The sequence below is a fragment of the Amphiura filiformis genome, chromosome 6 (genome assembly GCF_039555335.1).
Source record: "Amphiura filiformis chromosome 6, Afil_fr2py, whole genome shotgun sequence".
NCBI lineage: Eukaryota > Metazoa > Echinodermata > Ophiuroidea > Amphilepidida > Amphiuridae > Amphiura > Amphiura filiformis.
Window position 1 is genome coordinate 69,430,201 of NC_092633.1, and position 20,075 is coordinate 69,450,275.

Sequence of the window (20,075 nt, forward strand, 5' to 3'; positions counted from 1 at the left end):
CTTTTTATCAGTGACCACCCTTTATATTTAGACACACATTTTAACAAGAAATTTTTCAAACCCACCCTTTTAAGCATTTTGTGTACCTCTCAAACCCACCCTTTCTAAAGCGTGGGTTACCAACAGTGTTCAATAACCTCATTAAACCACCAAGCTTCAAATTGTATTAAAATCTTCATCATGGAGTACTAGACACCAATGAATTGGGTCGCCAAAAACAAGCACTTGTTTTCCAGGGGATAGGTGTTGTCCAAAGCTAATTAAATGTTACAATTGTAAGAAGCTCATGGTTTAGAGACTGTATACACACATTTATGTATGTATGTATTAACTATAGAATACATGGGAATGGATTGCGAGGGCTGTTTTTCCAGGGAGAGGACACTCAAGTTTAATAATAATACTGTACACATGCGTGACCAGAAAAACACAAAAACGTGGTCCTTTTCAGGTTGAGAATGAATGCAAATCACACCTGGAGTCAACAATTTCTTGTTTTCAGGGGAAAATTATTTTTGAACTTCTAGTTGCCACATTTAGGGGTCATTGTATGTACCTAAGTGTGTTTTGTTAAGTGTGTGTTTTCTGATTTGCATCAGGACTGCAACTATAACCCAATCAGTAGAGAGTCAATAGATTCTGAGTACAAGCCGCCGGCAGTAAATATAACATTAATGGGTCAATTTTGACCAATTTCAAAATTTGACCTTCGACCCCTAAACTTTGACCGTCACCATTGACTTTTTGTTTTGTCTCACTAAGGTCTATCATATGCAGCACTCAGATTTGCCATACTTCGCTGTCTGAAATTTTACACATTTTGACCTTTTGACCCCAAGTACAAAGAGGTCACCATTGGCTTTTTGTTTTGTCTCACTTAGGTCTATCATATGCAACACTCAGATTTGCCATACCTCGTTGTTTCAAATTTTACACATTTTGACCTTTTGCCCCCAAAGTAAGCATTGTACAAAGAGGTCACCATTGACTTTTTGTTTTGTCTCACTAAGGTCTATCATATGCAGCACTCAGATTTGCCATACCTCGTTGTTTCAAATTATACACATTTTGACCTTTTGACCCCAAAGTAAACACTGTACAAAGATGTCACCATTGACTTTTATTTTGTCTCACTAAGGTCTATCATATACAGCACTCAGATTTGCTATACCTCGTTGTTTGAAATTTTACACATTTTGACCCCAAAGTAAACATTGTACAAGGACTCGGAGGTCACCATTGACTTTTTGTTTTGTCTCACTAAGGTCTATCATATGCAGCACTATGACTTGACATATCTTGTTGTTCAAATTTAGTTTGTATTGCATACAGGGTCAAAGGTCAAGCAATGGTCAAGCTGTGAACACTCTGAATACCCATGCCAGTACTGACTAACATGCATTAATAAGAGCTTCAGCACATTTTGTTTGTAGAAGAAGAGGCTGATTGCCAGAAAGAAAGAAAGAAAGAATTGGCGTAAGACAGAACAAGCCGACTTTGTCGTCGGCTTGTAATCAGTGCTCGATTTACCATGTGAACACATGCACTAGACCCACCAGTGCATACAAACATTGCCTCTGTGCCAGTGTTCTGTCACAGATCTGTGGTTCTGTGCATGTTAAATTTGCTCTGTGCATGATACACCACTGAAGGAATAAAGCTGATCTGTGCACATGCATGTAGATGTTATTTTCCAAATCGACCCCTGATGAGAAATATTAGAAAATGATAAAAAACAGCAACATTTGTTTAAGGGGGTGTTTTTTGCCCAAAAGGGCAAATCCTGTTATTACCCGTATGTTTTGAAAATTTCTGGTTGTGGAAGTGTACACTATAAAACTTGACTCGTCCCCCATGGCTGTTTTTAGGAAGGATTAGGATATTTCATACAGTGCTTTCAAAACCTCCATCAGTTGATGTTAAGAACTTTCAATTTGGAGAATCAGTGATTTTAAAACCAAAATTCAGCAAATTCAGATTTAGACATTTTTGGAAGGGTGTCTTCGCACATTTTGGAAAACTCTAGGCAGAACAAGAATAAAGTTACAAACATTTTGGATTGTGGCAATGTGTTTTATTGTATTATGCACTTGTATAAATGTAGGTCCTACTTGGACATTTCCAGTTGATTGGAGCATATATATGCAATTAGCGTGATTAACAGACGGCTTACAACAAAGGAAATGGGTGCAAGAAATCATCATGGAAGTGGAATGCAAGGTCATCAAAGTAATTGTCTGCGGTAAATGTTGACCACAATCGTGTACTTTTTGTGTCTTTGACTACATGTATATTTCCGGAATGCTGAATTTTTTGCTGAAACTGTTTAAGCCTACATGTACTACTACATCTCCTACATGTATGTAATATGCTCTTGCCACGTTCCAAGAGTTAAACTGTTCTTTGATATTCCACATTTAATAGTTTACCAATTGTCATTAAGCCTTGTTTAGTCAAGGAATGATTTTCTTTAAACATTTCCTTAAATAAGAAAATAAATTAAATTTAAAATTGAATAATTTGTTTGCAGATATAGCCAAATAACAATTTGAATAGTTATATTATTAAAGAAAGATAAAAAAGTCATCGGATGTAGGCTAAAATGCAGGAATTTTAAGGTTTTTTTTTTAACATACCGTACATAAATATTGGCCTGTATGATCATACTGTAAAAATGTACATTATTTTAGTCAATGTTTTTTTATTAGGTTTACAATAAAACAGAGTTTTTTTCAAATATTTTAAAAACCATTAAACAACTAATTAATTTTGTGAGAGCCGATATCAAGTAAAATATGTGTTCATTGATCAAGTTGTAGGGGAGATTGGGGTTAGTTGAAACATTTTTCACAAAATCGTCTTTTTAACGCAAACCGATTACTTTCAAGAAACACTAACCATATCAGTATAAACATATACATACATGCTACAAATACAGCCTTAAATTTTATTGGACCTGCTTATGATTATTCATATAATCCAATTTGAAAATTTGAAAAAAGTGTTTCAACTAACCCCACCCCTGGGGTAAGTTGAAACATAGGGTGAATTAGTTGAAACATGGCTTGTAAAAATTTCAAAATAATTATTATTGTGTTGTTAGGGTTATACTTCCCTTGAAGGCACCCTTTAACATACAATCAGTGTGAAAAAATGAATAAATAAATATGTGGGAGCGCTGGTCAATACTTTGGACACAAGGTGACGAGTGTCACCATGGACAAAAATATGAGAAGCCTAAAATATTATAAAATGTACTTTCTGTGTGCACTTTTTGCTTGTATTATTGCTTTTTAACCATATTAAAGCAATATTGAAGAAATGGTAAACATGTTACAAATTTTAAAAAGTCACATTTTTAACCATATTTTTCTATGCGATTTTCACGTTTCAACTAACCCCACCTCAAAAGTTTCAACTAACCCCGATGCCTATTTTTACATTTCAAAGTTCATTACACAAAATAAGAAATACACTAAAACTTTTATTTAACATTATTCTGGGACTTACTACTAGTGCTTATGATACTCAAAAAATAATCCCCTGAATCTTCAAACAACATGGAGATAACGCATCTTTTCTGAGGGGTATAAAAATTAGTCAGCAAGTCAAAAAACAGATATTCCTTTCCCAAGCCAACACTGGTGGGGCATCAGTGCTGTTGCTAATTTGGTGGATGACCCTTACTAATACCTATTACTAGGTGCCAGTATTTTACCAAATTATTTTTTTGTGTCAGAAAAAAATACAATGTTTCAACTTACCCAGTGTTCCAACTAACCCCAATCTCCCCTACTCTGTTTTAGGGTACATATTTGAGAGGTATTAAACAGCCTGTGAAATGTGCAGAATTGTCAAAATGGCAGTCATGGTAATTTGGAAAAAAATGAGACAAAGTGCAAATATGTTATATACATGTGGGTTTTTAATTTTGTATAGATTAAAATCCCATCCCCATGCAAATGAATGCCAGGACTGTATTTGTATGTACAACAGAAAGAAGCCTACAGGAAAGCCTAAATCATGGTGTGGTTTATGACAATGGGTTGAATGAACGATGTAGGCCTCCAGAGATGTTGTTTACAGTTGACTCCAATAGAATTGCTCTATGATCTATGAGCATAATTTCATTATTCCATTCACTAAATGGTGTGCTAGTGGCATCAAAACATTCAGGTTTTGATTTGCAATAAGAGTGAATTTATATTGAACAAAAACATGACTGGAAATGAACCTTTTAAAGGGATCTGATGAATTGGGTAATAATTTGAGTGAATGGGAAACCAAATTATAACACTGAGTGAACTTTGGATATGGATCAGTGGTGCTGTTGGCTATAAATTAGGAACTGCTGAACCCATTGGGGTTTATATGTGGGAAGTAAGTATGCAACAAGGGACAAATGTAATTTCATAGATATATTTTTTTGTAGGCCTATTACTACTCTATCTCATCTCAAGTTGAGAGCTTCACTACATCAGTACATGTATCTTATCCTTCTTGAGAGTAACCCCCTGTTGGATTTTCTCGCTAACCTAATCCCGCAGGGCGTATACACACGCGCAGAAGGGCGTCTTGTCCGTACACTGGTGATGCAACCGTGTAAACGCACCGATTCAAATCGGCCACAGGGAAATCCAACATGGAGTTAAGTCTCTCATTAGACTCTCAACTTATAAGGCATGGTGATATGTGCATTAACTTAAAGGAGTATTTTGTGATCCTAGCATCCTCTATTTATGTCATTTTTCATTAGATATCCACGAAAAAAAACCTATTCCCAAAATTTCAGTTGATTCAGATTTTTGCGTTCGCGAGATATGCATGATTATGTGTATTACACTGCTCCATAGACAATGCGTTGTAATTTTGTTCTGGTGCACCAGAACGAAATTCAAATTTCACGATATCTTTGCTAAACGAATTAATCTGCAAGAAATATTTTGTACATAAACATTGTGTAGCCAGAGGTTTCCAGTGATATAAAAATCTCAACTTTTTTTGAGAAAAGTGGGGGGATGAGGCTGTGGATCACGAAATGCCCTTTTAAGTACCTGGTACAATCTTCACTGCATTGTACAATCATGGTGCAATGTAGGCCTACATGCCTACATTTTGTACAAATGCAATAGAGGCCGTCAGCGTGACGTCATATGCCGCCATCTTGTGGGTACACGCTGCGACGGTCGTTCGATCTCCATTCGTGAACAGCAAAATCACCACATCGACGCGTGATAACAGCTGCGTGGCAAGCTGCGCCCTGCGCGTAGTGTCCGATGCATGAACACGCAGATCGTTTGTACCCACAAGAAGGCAAAAGGCTGACGGCCTCTACATTTTGTATATAGGGCGTATGTACAATACACTAGCTTTCAACTGAATTGTATTATGTTTTGTGTCAGGGGTACAGCCGGAATTTAAAATGCAATTTTTGATTCTCATGATCTGGTGGATGAACATGAACTGACAAGGGCATCTTTTTTTTCACTGATATTCAAAGTACTTGTACGATGTTCCTCTATACCAGAATTTAGTTGTGGTGATTGACTTCCCACATTGGAAGTGGGCAAACTGGGTCAAAAAATAGCAAATATTTCATAAGCTGCTGTGCTCAAAGTGATTTAATTACCTAGCTGGGGGGTTTTCAACCCCCCGAGCTAGGTACTGTTTTGCTATCCGATCTTTCTTCTTCTTCTTTCTGGCAATAAATTTCAAAATGCTTCTCCTCCTACATGTTACACCCTACAATTACGTAACTTGCATATGGTCATTTTCACGGTAAAGGGTGTAACTTTTGATTTTTAGGGTCAAAATTTCAAACCACTTAAATATGTTTCTGTTTACTGTACTCATGCATAGAAGCAACTTAAATTCCAGTAAAATAGTGTTTCAAGGCTTAAACCTTTTGATTTCTGATAAAAAATTTGACATTTCCATAACATTTTGGTTAAAATCTAAGAAAAAATGTATTTTACATAAGCTCAGAAAATTATGACATGAAAGCTGGAATACATGTGAAATCCCATTCCAAAGTAAGTCAACAGATATAAGTTAAATTTTATACCATGTTTTGCTATGTTTGTAATTGCAATTTTGAAAATTTTTAACATCAAGGGTCATTTGCAATGGAAATTTCCCAACCTTAAACATATTTTTTAAGTTTTAATTGGGTTCCTAAAATAATTTAAATGTCTAACTTCATGTACAAATACTACTTGATGAAAGGAACCTCCCAGCCAAGTTTCACAGAAATTGGAGTTATTTTTTAGAATTGGCAATTCAAGCGATTTGTGTTTCGGAGGCTTCAGTTAACAACACAGGTGATCATAAAAGTAAAATATTTGGCTAACTACTACAAGTTGACATGAAAAAATAGGTAAAAAATATCACAATTACCAATTTTCATGCTTTGCTTCTAAGTATTGAATTTCAGTTGTGACAAAAATTAAATTATCACAGCAAGTCATTTTTTTTTTTTTTTGTTTGGAGGCTTCATGTTTACAATGGTTAAACATGGCAGAAGTAGTTTTTTTGAAAACAACACTGTTGGGATCATCTAAGCTGTTATTTTCTTGTGTGTATTGAATCAATGATTCTATGCGGCAGATATTGCAGATTTATAACATGATAATTTTTTCACCCATTTGTTAAGTATGGTGTTATTTGCATGTGAAGCCTCCGATACGGGCTTTCTTGGATATCAGTATATTTTTCAAGCATTAACCATAATATCAATTTTTTTTTAATTTTTTGACATTCTGCACATATCATGCAACAATTACAATGCAGATATCAATATGGAACATACCAATTTAGATATGCATAGATGATAATTAAGTTTACTGTTGTTTCGGAGGCTTCATTTGTTTCGGAGGCTTCAATTGTTAACGGAAAGTTTGTATTGGGTCCCATTTTCAAACGGTGATATATATCTCCATGATTTAAAAACAAGTGACTTGAGGATCTACTTTGCTACATTTTGATAAATAGATTGGATGAGCTCTTTTATTTATATTTGCCCAAGCTTGCTGAACAGTTTGTTTGGAGGCTTCAAAAAGTTAACGGAAAATCGGCTCTTTGAAGTCAAGATTTTATAAAAATTTTAAAAGCTTGCAAATCAACTAATTTTTGTTACCCATTTCAAGTTAAGATATCAACTGTTATGAATCAAGAAGAAGTGAAGAAATAACCAAGAATTATGAACCAAAGCTATACCCACAAAGTTTGTTAACAATTGTTAACGGAAAATGAAGCCTCCGAAAGGACAAATATCGAAGTCCGGTTCTCAAAAATACAGGGCTGTTCACAATTAAATCTAATGTGGCAGTGTTTACTGAACATATGACCGTACTTTCAGGATAAGAAAAATTATCCATGAACTAACTGAAGAAAACACAGGGTTATACAAAAATGTTACTGTTTTTTACAGTTTTTCAAAATGGCAATATTAGGTACATTTAAGCCTGCTAAAACTGAACGCAGTAACTCCCGAAGATGATTATGCTACCCAAGGTAGCTGCTAACTAGATGACTTATGTGGCCAAAAATCATGGAATTCTGTGGCTTTATTAGAAAACTACGGATCAAAATGTTAAAAATCCAAAGTTACACCCTTTACCGTGAAAATGACCATATATGTATCGACTATGTCCAGTGCCCATAGGGTCTAAACAGAATTGGGGTCAAAGATCATTAAAGGGGCATTTCTGGTATTTAACCAAATATTTAACTCAAAATGCTTCTTCTGCCACATATTAAATAGCACAATGCGTAATTTGCATATATGCATCGGCTATACCACACGCCTATAACTTGTACACAGAATTGGGGTCAAAGGTCATTAAGGGGGTAAAGTCTTACAATTGCATTATCTGGACATCTGTAAGGGGTATGGGGCTCAAACTCAGTTACAATAAATCTCATGACCAGGAGAACATTTTATGGGGGTCAGGTCAAAGGTCATGCAGAGGTCAAACTTTTTCTTTCTTTCTTTCTGGCAATAAATTCAAAATGCTTCTACTCCTACATGTTACACCTTACAATTACGTAACTTGCACATATGTATTGGCTATATCCAGTGCCCATAGTGTCTAAAGAGAATAGGGGTCAAAGGTCATTAAAGGGGCATTTCCTGTATTTAACCAAATATCTTCAAAATGCTTTTTCTGCCACATATTATAAAGTACAATGATGTCATTTGCATATATGCATCGGCTATACACACACGCTTATAACTTGCATACAGAATTGGGGTCAAAGGTCATTAAGGGAAAAAATCTTACAATTGTATTATCTGGACATCTGTAAGGGGTATGGGGCTCAAACTTGGTAACAACAAATCTCATGACCAGGGGAACATTTTGCAGGGGTCAGGTCAAAGGTCATGCAGAGGTCAAATTTAAGAAATGCATTTCCTGTACATCTGTGAGGAGTACTGGGCTCAAACCTGTTGACAACAACCTTAATGATCTGGGGAACATTTTGCAGGGGTCAGGTCAAAGGTCATGTAGAGGTCAAATCTTAGAATAGCTTTTCTGGACATCTGTAAAAGTGCAGGGCTCAAACTCAGAGACAACAGACTTGATAAACATTTTGAACATTTTGCAGTGGTCAGGTCAAATGTCATCTGGGGTCCAATTTTAAAATTGCATTTTCTAGACATCTGTAAGGAGTACGGGACTCAAACTCTGCGACAACAAACGTCATGACCAGTGGAACATGTTTGGAACATTTTGCAGGGGTCAGATACCTCCACAACACCAACATGCCCCAGCTAGGTGTGTGGTCTATGACCACCATTTGCCACTAGTTCAAGCTGTGTTCCAATATCTGTGATCAGCCAACCCATTTGTTGAGTTGACAGAGAATGACCAGAATGACCATACTGCAAGTTATCATGGTCATGGTTTGGTCATCTTTTATCTTTTAAATTTCTTTAATTTTGTATTGATTTTTGAAGCTTTTGATTAGGCCCCAAACAGTCAATTTTGAGTTTCCCGTCACATAATTTCTGAAAACAAGTGAGGTAACTTTTTCATTATTCATTATTCATTATTTTTCTGCCTTTCATTATATGACTTATACGCATGTAAAATGTGTTGTTATTTGCCGCTCACTCACTTGCAGATGGATGTTTAGGCCAAATGAGATTCAAAAGTATATTAAAAAGAGTCTGCAAGGTTGACAGCAAAATGTATGTTTTGATTTTGATTTTCCACAAAAAATAAATGGATATTCATCATTTTTTTGGCAAATATAACCAGTTTTTATCGGTATTTTTTGGAAAATCACAATAATGAATTCAAGTGAGGGTCACTTTCACTGGCCTTAACTACATGTATAAAAAATAATTATTTGTGTGTTTTGAATTTCATGCTAGCCAATATAATTATTATTACATCGAAAAATGGGCAAGATGGAAGGGAATTATTAATTTAATATGATTATCATCATTAAGTACCGGGTACAAATGTATGTAAATAGGACACAAACTATGTAGCACAACTTATTTCATCATGCAGCACCAAGATAGCTAATTGACAGGCATAGCAAGTTCAGTGTCGATAAGATCATAGGAAATTTCTGCACCTTAGTGCTAAAAGCTTGGGGTACACCACAATCTGTATGGAGTATGACTTGGTGTCACGTTGCTTAGGAAAACATCAGATTATTTCAGCTATTTTATGTTAGGGCTTTTTGCATGTAGCATAAACATAAGATACATGCACTCAGCATATGTGGCTTTATAATTTAAGTGTTTTTTAAAAGACAGTTAAGGGAGTAGAATTATTTCTTTTGTGGTATAATCTGCTGCAACCCAAGTATCAACTATTAAATTGATTTTAAATTTAGACCTTTTCATCTTTTTTGTCTTCGAGCTAATTTAATTTGAAAATGAGAACCAATCGAGTAAATTTTTCACGTAGATATGCCTACATGTAAGGCTAGTATTATGCTATAGGGCCTAGGCCTATACTGTAGGCTATTGAACAATGAACACCAAGCAAATTCTGAAATTATATGCCATGCAATGATACTGACATTTACAAGGCAGCATTTTACTAAATGGGTTTTCAATTGATTCCAATGTGTTAAGTTCGATGTATACTCCACTTCGCGACCGCGATTTCGCAGGCCACAAAGAAATTTGAGCTGAAATTTTACGACTTCCATGAAGGAATTTCCTTCATGAGCAGGTTTCTTCATGGAGAGTTGGATTTGGTTCAACTTTTGGGGGGTAGGCCAGCGAAGTTTCTATATGAAAGCACAGAGCGGGCAACAATTATTCGGGATACTCGGCGATATTTTGATGAAGTATACATGAATGCCTTCGCGCGAAACTGCGAATTTTTTCATCACAGCTTCTCTCGAAGTGTCGAAGTGGAGTATACATCGGACATTACACTGTTAAAACAAGCCTTTATTGTTTTATTCCATTCTCATTCATTTTACAATGTGTAATTTATGTTATCATATGTTATATTATATGTTATGTATAAGATAATATACGGGCGAATATATTAGCTCATGAGCATTGGGTTGATATTATTTATTATCATTTTCTATCCAACAGCTGATACTACATGTAGTACTATTCATTTTTCAGGTTTACTGAGATTTATTCTATCCAGGCCCTTTGCAATTAATTCTTAGTTTCCTGTTTCCCGCGCGCGTCCAAAGTAGAGAATTGCAAAATATTTAATTATTTTATTTTTATTTTGGATTTTCTCTTTTAAAATAACTTTTAATGACTTCCATTTGCTACTTTCTGACTTTGCTTGTATCAACTATAATGATGAATAAACAAAGAACATAACTGTACCATTACTTATGTATAAAATCAAACATAGTTGTAAAATAATTAAATGCATGTTCGATCAAAACAGGTTGATGTAGGATCGACCACTTGTTTTAAAATAAAAGAAAATAATAGGTAATTAATAATTAATAATTAAAAGTCGCCTCATCCCTTGTTTTCAACCATGAAACAGGAAACTAAGACTCAATTGTGAAGGGCCTAAAGCTATAAATTTACAAACAAATGAATACATATAGACCACATCACAAACAAATAGTTATTAGTATGATAAACTCTGTAATATTAATACTAATGAATACAAAGACACAATAACAAATTCATGAAATTACAGCATTTTTTTATATCAGTTATTCACCTGTCATGCATTGCATGTATTACCAGCATAATTAGCATGCATTAAGACTGCAGCAAGAGTTTTGTATTCAGAAAAGGTGCACATTTAATGAACAGTATTTTCACTATAAAGCAAAGGTATAAAATGTTCTCAAATGTGTCTGGCAAAACACATCTGAGGTTTAAAACACTGCATTATAATCACACAGCATATAGAGTGTATGCAATAAACCTGTATTTCAAAATTGTACGCCAAAGCACTGACCCATGCACATTGTGTTGGTGAAAAAGATTCATTAGTATAATATGCATTCATTGAAACTGATGAATTTGTATCTTGCTAAAGTCATGATTCATAATCTGTGTTTATATATTGTGAAATTCTGCTATCATAATTAATTGAACAATTGACAATACCATCAAATGTAAATAAATTTATTTCTTACAAAATCAAGATGAATGCCTCTTATAAAATGTATCTTGTGTTAGATTCCTAGTTGTCTTTTTCTTTTTTTCTTTTCAGCTTTTCCTGTACTGCAAAATAGTGATTTACAAGTTAAAAAGTGAAAATTTAACATGATTTGCTAGATCGCAATATTGGCACTATAAAACGGAATATTAATATTATTGTTGTGTGCTTTTCTTTTCTTACTACAGGGTCGTCATGTCAAAACAGGTCAACTTGCTGCAATCAAAGTCATGGACGTTACAGAGGTTAGTCATTAATGTATTCTGAGAAACTAAGAGATAAAGATATTTATAAATTTGATCCTCTATTATAGTTCTGGAGATCAGCAGATAAGTTATTTTTTATTCAGACTGTTTACCCTGTTTGCAATGGGTAAGAGTTGTTATCAATTTCAGTGAAGTCGTAATCAATTAAATTTGTATTTGTAAACAGGTAGTCGTATTCATAATTCCAAAAATGACGGGGGTCAAATTTGAATAAGTCATCGGTAGATAATATTATGATTTCACTGATTAATGGAAATGAGATTGACTTTCCTAGATGCGAATTCAGAATCTAATTCAAATACCTACTGCGCAACTGGATTTGGAATGCTATTCCGTGGATGTTATTCAAAATATCTTAAGCCGATGACATTTGCCCAGTGTAAAAGCAGTATTACACACAAGCTATAGTGCCATAATACCATCATATTTTACACATCTTAACATAACTCCGAACTCATGTGGTTAATTAACTTGTGATCAGGATATGGGGTATATACAGTGAGTGCCGAGTGGTACATACATGATCTACTAAACACTAGATACAGATCTGTGTTTGCTGGCTGCAACACTAGGGATAAATGTAGGCCTACATCACTCTGTCAAATTTAGACTTGGCTTAGCCTCGTGAAATGGAAAAGTCCAAATTCGACATCAGGTCTAACAGTAACTCGCCCAATGGTCTAACAGTAACTCGCCCATTGGTCTAACGGTAACTCGCCCATTGGTCTAACAGTAACTCGCCCATTGGTCTAACAGTAACTCGCCCATTGGTCTAACAGTAACTCGCCCATTGTCTAACAGTAACTCGCCCATTGGTCTAACAGTAACTCGCCCATTGGTCTAACAGTAACTCGCCCATTGGTCTAACAGTAACTCGCCCAATGGTCTAACAGTAACTCGCCCATAACTTACCATCACTTAACTCGCCATTTATCCATCCCCGTACTAATATTTATAACATTATTTTCTGGATAGTATTAGTAATGTTGCACGTCTTTGTTTGGTTCAGATTTGGAAATGTCAACATAATCGTTTAAGATCAAAAATCAACAGTTCATTGCTCATATCATTGAAAAAGGTGACTAAGTTATTTGTAGTCGGTAAAGAGAGATCATTCCTCAAGTCTGGATTTCTTGGAAAAGCCACATGATGTGATGTTAATGTAATTAAACTTCCCAGGGCAGTACTTTATGCCTCATTGTGCCGGAACTTGCCGGAAGAGTCCCTAGTAGAAAAAAATATTTTAATGGTATTATAATTTATTCAGGAAAAAAATCTCTTAATGATATGGGCAGACAGTCAAAAGACAGGCAGTTGCCAATATTGTGCAGTTTCACAGATTCCTAAATGATGCTCTTTATAAATTACTCAATATAAATTGAACTTCTTTGATCTGGGTTTGAATCTAGTTAAAACTGTCACCACCTATCATTAATCTTCCAGCCCCCCCCCCCCTGAAAGTCAATGGGTTAAGGGATCTGGAATGAGCGTTTTGAGCGTTTGGACAGTATTTTTTGTGGGACATTAGAGCACATCAGACATATCGAATTGCATTCTGAATACGAAGAATGTCTTTCTGATATCAAATAATTTTCATTTTTCGAAATTCACGATATTAAATACAAATTTTATGACAAATTATTAAAATTTGATATTTTTCACATTATTGATATATAACAGTCCTTGAAGTAAATTTTATAAATCTAATGATATATTCTTAAAGTGTATGTAGCTGGGAGGAAATTGAAAATTTTGACCTTTCATATTGAAGATGTGGGTTTTTTTCCCCAAAAGACCTAATTTTTTGGGTGTTTTCATCAGATTTATAAAGTTTACTTCGAGTACTGTTAAATATCAAAAATATCAATTTTTAATCATTTGACATAAAATGTGTATTACATTGCGAATTTCAAAAATCAAAATTATTTGATATCAGAAGGACATTCTTCAGTATTCAGAATGCCATTCGATATGTCTGATGTGCTCTCATGTCCCAAAATAAATACTGTCCAAACGTTCATACCCCATCCCTTAAACAAGTGTTGATTTGCTGAATTGTTCCTGAATAGTGATAGTTGCATCCCCAGGGTTGTATCTAAGACCCGGCAAAAAACGCGATCTCGCTTTTCACGCCGTGATTCTCGCTATTAACCAATTATCTCGCTTTTTTAAAAAGTTTCCAAGCAGTGCACTTACTATAAAAATGTTGCTTTATGCCATAAAAGTTCGCCAAATTCCATTAATATGCAGTTCCAACTTCGCCAAAGTGCAGAATTCAGCAGCATTGCAAGCGCAAGGTCGAGTGAAAAACCCATGCCTTACTCAATAAAAACTGACATTTCATTTCTAATGAGTTCAAGTTTAGGCCAAATATCATTATATTTATTGAATTACTGGAATAGTTTGACTATAAAACATAATTCAAGGTGAATGTTTTGTCACATTTTTGCCGTCTGCCGACAAGGTAGTAAAGGAAGCACATCCTCACTGTTGTCATTGACCGAATCTGAACAACAGAGGGCTTTTATTATGGAATTTTTTTTTTCTTTTTCGGATTTTCGTATTTTCGGGGCGTTTTTAAAGCTTCTTGTGCCATTTTCCGGGGGATATCTCGCTTTTCTCACTTTTCAATACTTTGGATCTCGTTTTTTACTTCAAAAAATTGTGTTTTTTGCCGGGGCCTAGTTGTATCAATTGAATCCACACACAACATGGTCATGGTATGGTACATGTATACAGGGTATCATTAGGCAAGTGTGCCATGTACCTCTCAGGGGGGATCAGATGGCTTTCTGATGGTCACCTTTTATAGTCACCTTAACTGACCTCCTGAACTGACTAGATTGTACATGTACATACCAGGCTGTACCAAATTTAGTGTGCTGGTAGAGTATGATCAGTGTTAAACAAATGTATATACAATGTACATGTAATGATATCTTGTGGGGATACTGGTTTATTACTACCAGTATGATGATATTGATATAATATTGGATGGCTGAGCATGATACCATAACATATCGGATGAGTCATAAAAATATCGGACGAGCCAACTGCGAGTTCGATATTTGTATTCACGAATCCGATATGTTATGGTATCATGCGAAATAAGCCATCCAATATTATCATTATTAGGTTTTCTTAACTCCTAATAACCCTGAAAACATAATAATGCCTATAATTGTCAGGGGGTACCACTGAAACCTTTAACCCTGGGGTTGTGGTAGTGTCTGAGTGTGTGTGTGTGGGGGGGGGGAGGGGGTGTACTCTACACTGTATAGTAAATGTGACATAATATGGGGGTGCATGCTGGAATCACAAAAACTTCTTTGATACGTGTAAACTACGTACATGTATGTATTCATGGGTCAATAACCGTGTGTATAGATATCACTTGCCAAAATGATTTACAAGTACAAGTGGGTGATGCTTTCTATGTTTGCAATTTACAGATACATTTTGCTGAAAGTTCAATGCGAGGTTAATTGGTACACTGTTTTGAAGATTGCTAGTTCTTAAAAATGAAGACAAGGTCGTGAAAAATAAAATTTTGCATTCTGAAGAAGGGATGTCCTTTTGATATCAAATAATTCGCGATATAATGTATACATATGTACCGGTATTTCTTGCATGATACATTGTAATTTAGTAACATGTGGTATTGAAACAAAATAAATCGGCCATAACTAAAATACCAACTTCAAGTGTGGCATTGTCCTCATTGCATGATTGGGTCACATATTTTGACTTGATTATTTTTACGAGCAAATCTTCACACTCATCACATCTATTCACTGTCACATCTCCACGACCTAGCATCATGTAGCATCTCATACATTATGGAGAGAGAAAGGGGCAGTAAATCCCACCCAAGTAATGGAGACTATTGATTCATTTATAATGAGATAATGATTACCTAATGAATCTTGTTTTGTTTGTAGTCAGCTTGCTTTCAGTTGGCTGTATCCAGCACTACTTAATCCATTTGAGAACTGAACACTTGTCTCTGTGAAATACTGTAATTTTATGTTGGCAAATGATTTAGGAAATAAAAAGATAACCAAATTTTTTTGAACACCAACACTTACCGGTACTGTATTAAATTACAATGTGTATCCGTATGTATCTGTATTCATGCACAGGGGTTCAAATTCGCAATCAATAAGCCCAATCGGCATTGGAAGACTTTTGCAATGCATTGTAGGACAGTTTTTGCAGTTTTAGGACACTTTGTCCTTTGACCTTTCAGAAAATTCAGAAATATTGGGTTTTTATACGTACAAAATATAATCTAAAATGTTTTACAATATTTAAAACAAATATATAAAAAATATTAGTGTTTTATAAATTAATTATTTGGTATTTTTAATGATCAAAATTGTGACAATAATAAGAAAATTAATAATAATTGCGTAAATTTTCCTGATATGTCAGAGGTCAAAGTGTCCCAAAACTGCTCTCAAAAACCGGAAGTTAGAATGGCGATTGGGCTTATTGTGGGAACCTAATATAGGTTCTCGCACTCGCAAAGGGCTTTTGCGAGAAGCTTTGGCTCTCATCAAACCAGGCTTTCGATTCCCGCAGAATTGTGAGAAAAACAGGCAAAATCATAAGGCTGTCACCCAGGGCTTGATTTAGAGGGGTTTTACATGCATTTTGCCTGTGCATGCAAAATTTTGTGATATTCAGCCCATATTCAAGGGAAAACTGCAGTGATGCATGAACTTGTAATCACCTTCCCCTCATGTACCTCGCCTTAATTTTTTTGCAGTTTTTCTGAGACTGACAGACAATGCATGTCTCTTTCACTACCCTTTCACGACAATGCTCAACTTAAGAACTAGTTCTAAGTCCATGGGTTTCCATTTGTGATTGTACAATAAATTGATAGCTAAAATGAAGAAAACTTTTAACTTCTTTCCCAACATTTCAGAATTATAATTTAGGAAAAAATTATGAAATCATATTTCCATTGCAAGTAAAGGAAGGTAAAATGTAACACAACATGCGATCTGAGACTTGGAAGCTTACAAGAACCAATTTTGGTTCTCGTAGTTGTAATCCAGCGAGAACCTTCAGGAGAACCAGTTCTCAGGTTCTCGTCGAATTTAAATCCCCGAATGCACTGTAGATTTGGTTTTTTGGCTCTTCACTATTTCAATATGGAAAGTATTTTGAAACAAATGGAGTGGACCAAGCTCACGTACAAAAATTGTCACGACAGACTGTAATTGGAGTTCATTGACCCCAGCCTGACTTGATGCAGAGGTGTATGGAATCTCATAAATACTATCTATAGATCAGTATGAATATTTATTTTAAAATGCATAATGTCAACAAAATGTAAAAAAATTAACCATGCAAAATGCAACCGCCACACAACTGAATTGGCTGCATTTTATTTTGATTGTTCTCTCCCAGACCCTAGAACTAGGGTCTGTGGTTCTCTTCTCAATAGTATGAATTTGCAGGTCTACTACATGACAGTCTGCTTTAACTGATATGGTACTGAGACACATATTATCCTCTGATTATTCTTTGAATGTTATTATAATAATGTTTCTTGCCAGTCATAACATGTCAAAATCCTTTGTCTTTTTGTTGTCTACAGGAAGAAGAGGAAGAAATCAAGCTGGAAATAAATGTGCTGAAAAAGGTAAGCACATGAATAACAGCAATTGTGCTGAATCAGATTCATAATAGTAATAAGTGTAACAGTTAAGTCAAGAGAAACAATTTTGGGTGGGTGTAGCCTACCTGCTTCTAAAAAATATAATTTCCCCAAGGTCAAATAAAAAATCCCTTTTCAATTGTATTTTTGGGCCACTTTTTTTATTTGACAGTAAATTTTTTCAGTAGTTTGCAAAGATATATACCAAACCTTGATGCAGGTGCGTATTTTGCTGGTCGCAGTATGGTATGAGACGTTTCAAAATCCCTGCAGGACCAAAAACAATAATCAAATCCGCTCTCCCCTTGGCTCATCTGGAAAAGGCGGGGCAGCGAGGGCAGATGACCCATAATAAAAGACCTTGTTACAACCATTTCTAATTATGCCCGATTGTTTGCTACACTTGCCTGTCCTATAGAAATTTGTAAAAGCTTATATCTACAGCGACTCCCTTCACCAGGTTACTTGTGCCTGGCCGAAGTTTCATCAACATTGTCACCCTGATTTCAGCTGTTATTGCCTATGCTAGACATAAAACATCATGCATGTAAAGTTGATTGCACATTGTCTGCACACATGTCTACAAGGGCAGTATGTTGGCACACTTGCTGCGCCGCACAACCATGGAAAAGCAATGGTGTCGCTATCGAACTGTAGGTGAAGCAAACTATAGAAATCACTTTACATTCATCCACAATTTGCTATTGAAGAGCTTTTGTGGATGTGCTTTCACACCATCACATCTTCAATGTTCACATTTTCTCCCAGTCTCAACTGTTGGTGACGGTAAAGTGCCAGTAATTATGATTTGTTTTTTATTGGAATATCATTGTAAGCATATCCCTAAGTATTGTTGTCACAGACTCAGCATCACATACAGTCCTCAGCACAAGCTGATACATGCCACAAACAAGGGATCCATCCATGTTGATCTCTCAATCACATCCCAATCAAGTGCTGCAGGCAAAATATTATATCACGCTCAAATGAACATAATGAATACTTGTACTTTTAAATGACAATTTTAAGGGCTGGGGTATGAGCGTTTGGACAGTATTTATTTTGGGACATCAGAGCACATCAGACATATCGAATTGCATTCTGAATCGAAGAATGTCATTCTGATATCAAATAATTTTGATTTTTGAAATTGCAATTTAATACACATTTTATGGCAAATCATTAAAATTGATATTTTTGATATTTAACAGTACTTGAAGTAAACTTTATAAATCTGATGATTTATACTTAAAGTGTATGGAGGTGGGATGAAAAGCCGACGATCAATTGAAAATTTTGACCTTTCGTATTGAAGATATGGATTTTGGTTCCCAAAACACCAAAAAAAATTAGGTCTTTTGGGAAAAAATCCATATCTTCAATATGAAAGGTCAAAATTTTCAATTGACCGTCGGCTTTTCCTCCTGCTACATACACTTTAAGAATATATCATTAGATTTATATAATTAACTTCGAGGACTGTTATATATCAAAAATTTGAAAAATATCAAATTTTTATAATTTGTCATAAAATTTGTATTATATTGTGATTTTCAAAAATTAAAATTATTTGATATCAGAAAGACATGCTTCGTATTCAGAATGCAATTCGATAGGTCCGAGGTGCTCTCATGTCCCACAAAAATACTGTCGTAAACGCATAATAAACGCTCATTTTAGATCCCTTAAAGGAAGTTAGAATATTAGGTGATATATTATTTATAAAACCAAAGATTGAGATGTGTAAACTTTCATAAATTGATTGCAACAATTTTCTTATACCGTATGTGAACAATACAAAATGATATATTTTTTTGCATGACAAACAACAGTTAGAAGCAAATAAATTGCACTCATGAAAGAATCCATACATGGTATCCCACATCTGTTGTATTCCACTCAACAGCTGATTAGAGGAGGTACAATCTCAGAGATACCCAATTGGCATAGTGATTGGTAGATAGCTGTCTCATCTTCACAGATTAGCTGGAAGCCAAAAACCGTGCAGCTTGCCACATACTATTATTACCAAGTGATCAGGCGCATGGCTGGCTGTTAGTCTGGCCAGTCTGGGGATAGACTGTATGTCATATATATTTGTGTGTATGCACTATGCATTACTCTATTAAGTATCTGATTCCTTGATAAATACATTGGAGTGCGGTGTTTAGGATTTGTAGGATCCGTTGTCAAATGAGCTTGACATGACCTGCTGTTACATTGATGGTTGCGCGCTGATGAGTGTTGAAGTAGTGCTGTGAATCATCTGAACGCTTTCTGTCAATGTTTATTTGCCAATTATTATTGACATCTCAAAGAGAAAATGATTTGGGCCAGTAAGAATTTCATTCACTCAGCTAACCCAGGCCTGTAAACGTACATGTATGTAGGATTTATTTGGGGGGGCAGGGGTAGAAAAGTAAACTTGCACAGATTTTCTGTAAAAAGTGGACTTAACTGACCCCTCTAAAAATTGCCCTTTTTAGGTTGTCCTCCTACGGAAAAGACCTTATGGCA

The 20,075-nt window shown here is 35.2% G+C and overlaps 1 protein-coding gene across 9 annotated transcripts in view; it reads left to right on the top strand.

The window, feature by feature from the left end:
• LOC140155933 (misshapen-like kinase 1) overlaps positions 1–20,075 on the top strand; it is a 78,632-nt gene that overhangs the window by 13,573 nt on the left and 44,984 nt on the right. For all 9 annotated transcript variants that reach the window (XM_072178953.1, XM_072178952.1, XM_072178956.1 and 6 more), the window contains exons 3-4: positions 11,810–11,866; positions 17,499–17,543. In XM_072178953.1, the coding sequence (XP_072035054.1) occupies positions 11,810–11,866; positions 17,499–17,543 (102 nt within the window). The remainder of the gene's footprint in view (positions 1–11,809; positions 11,867–17,498; positions 17,544–20,075) is intronic.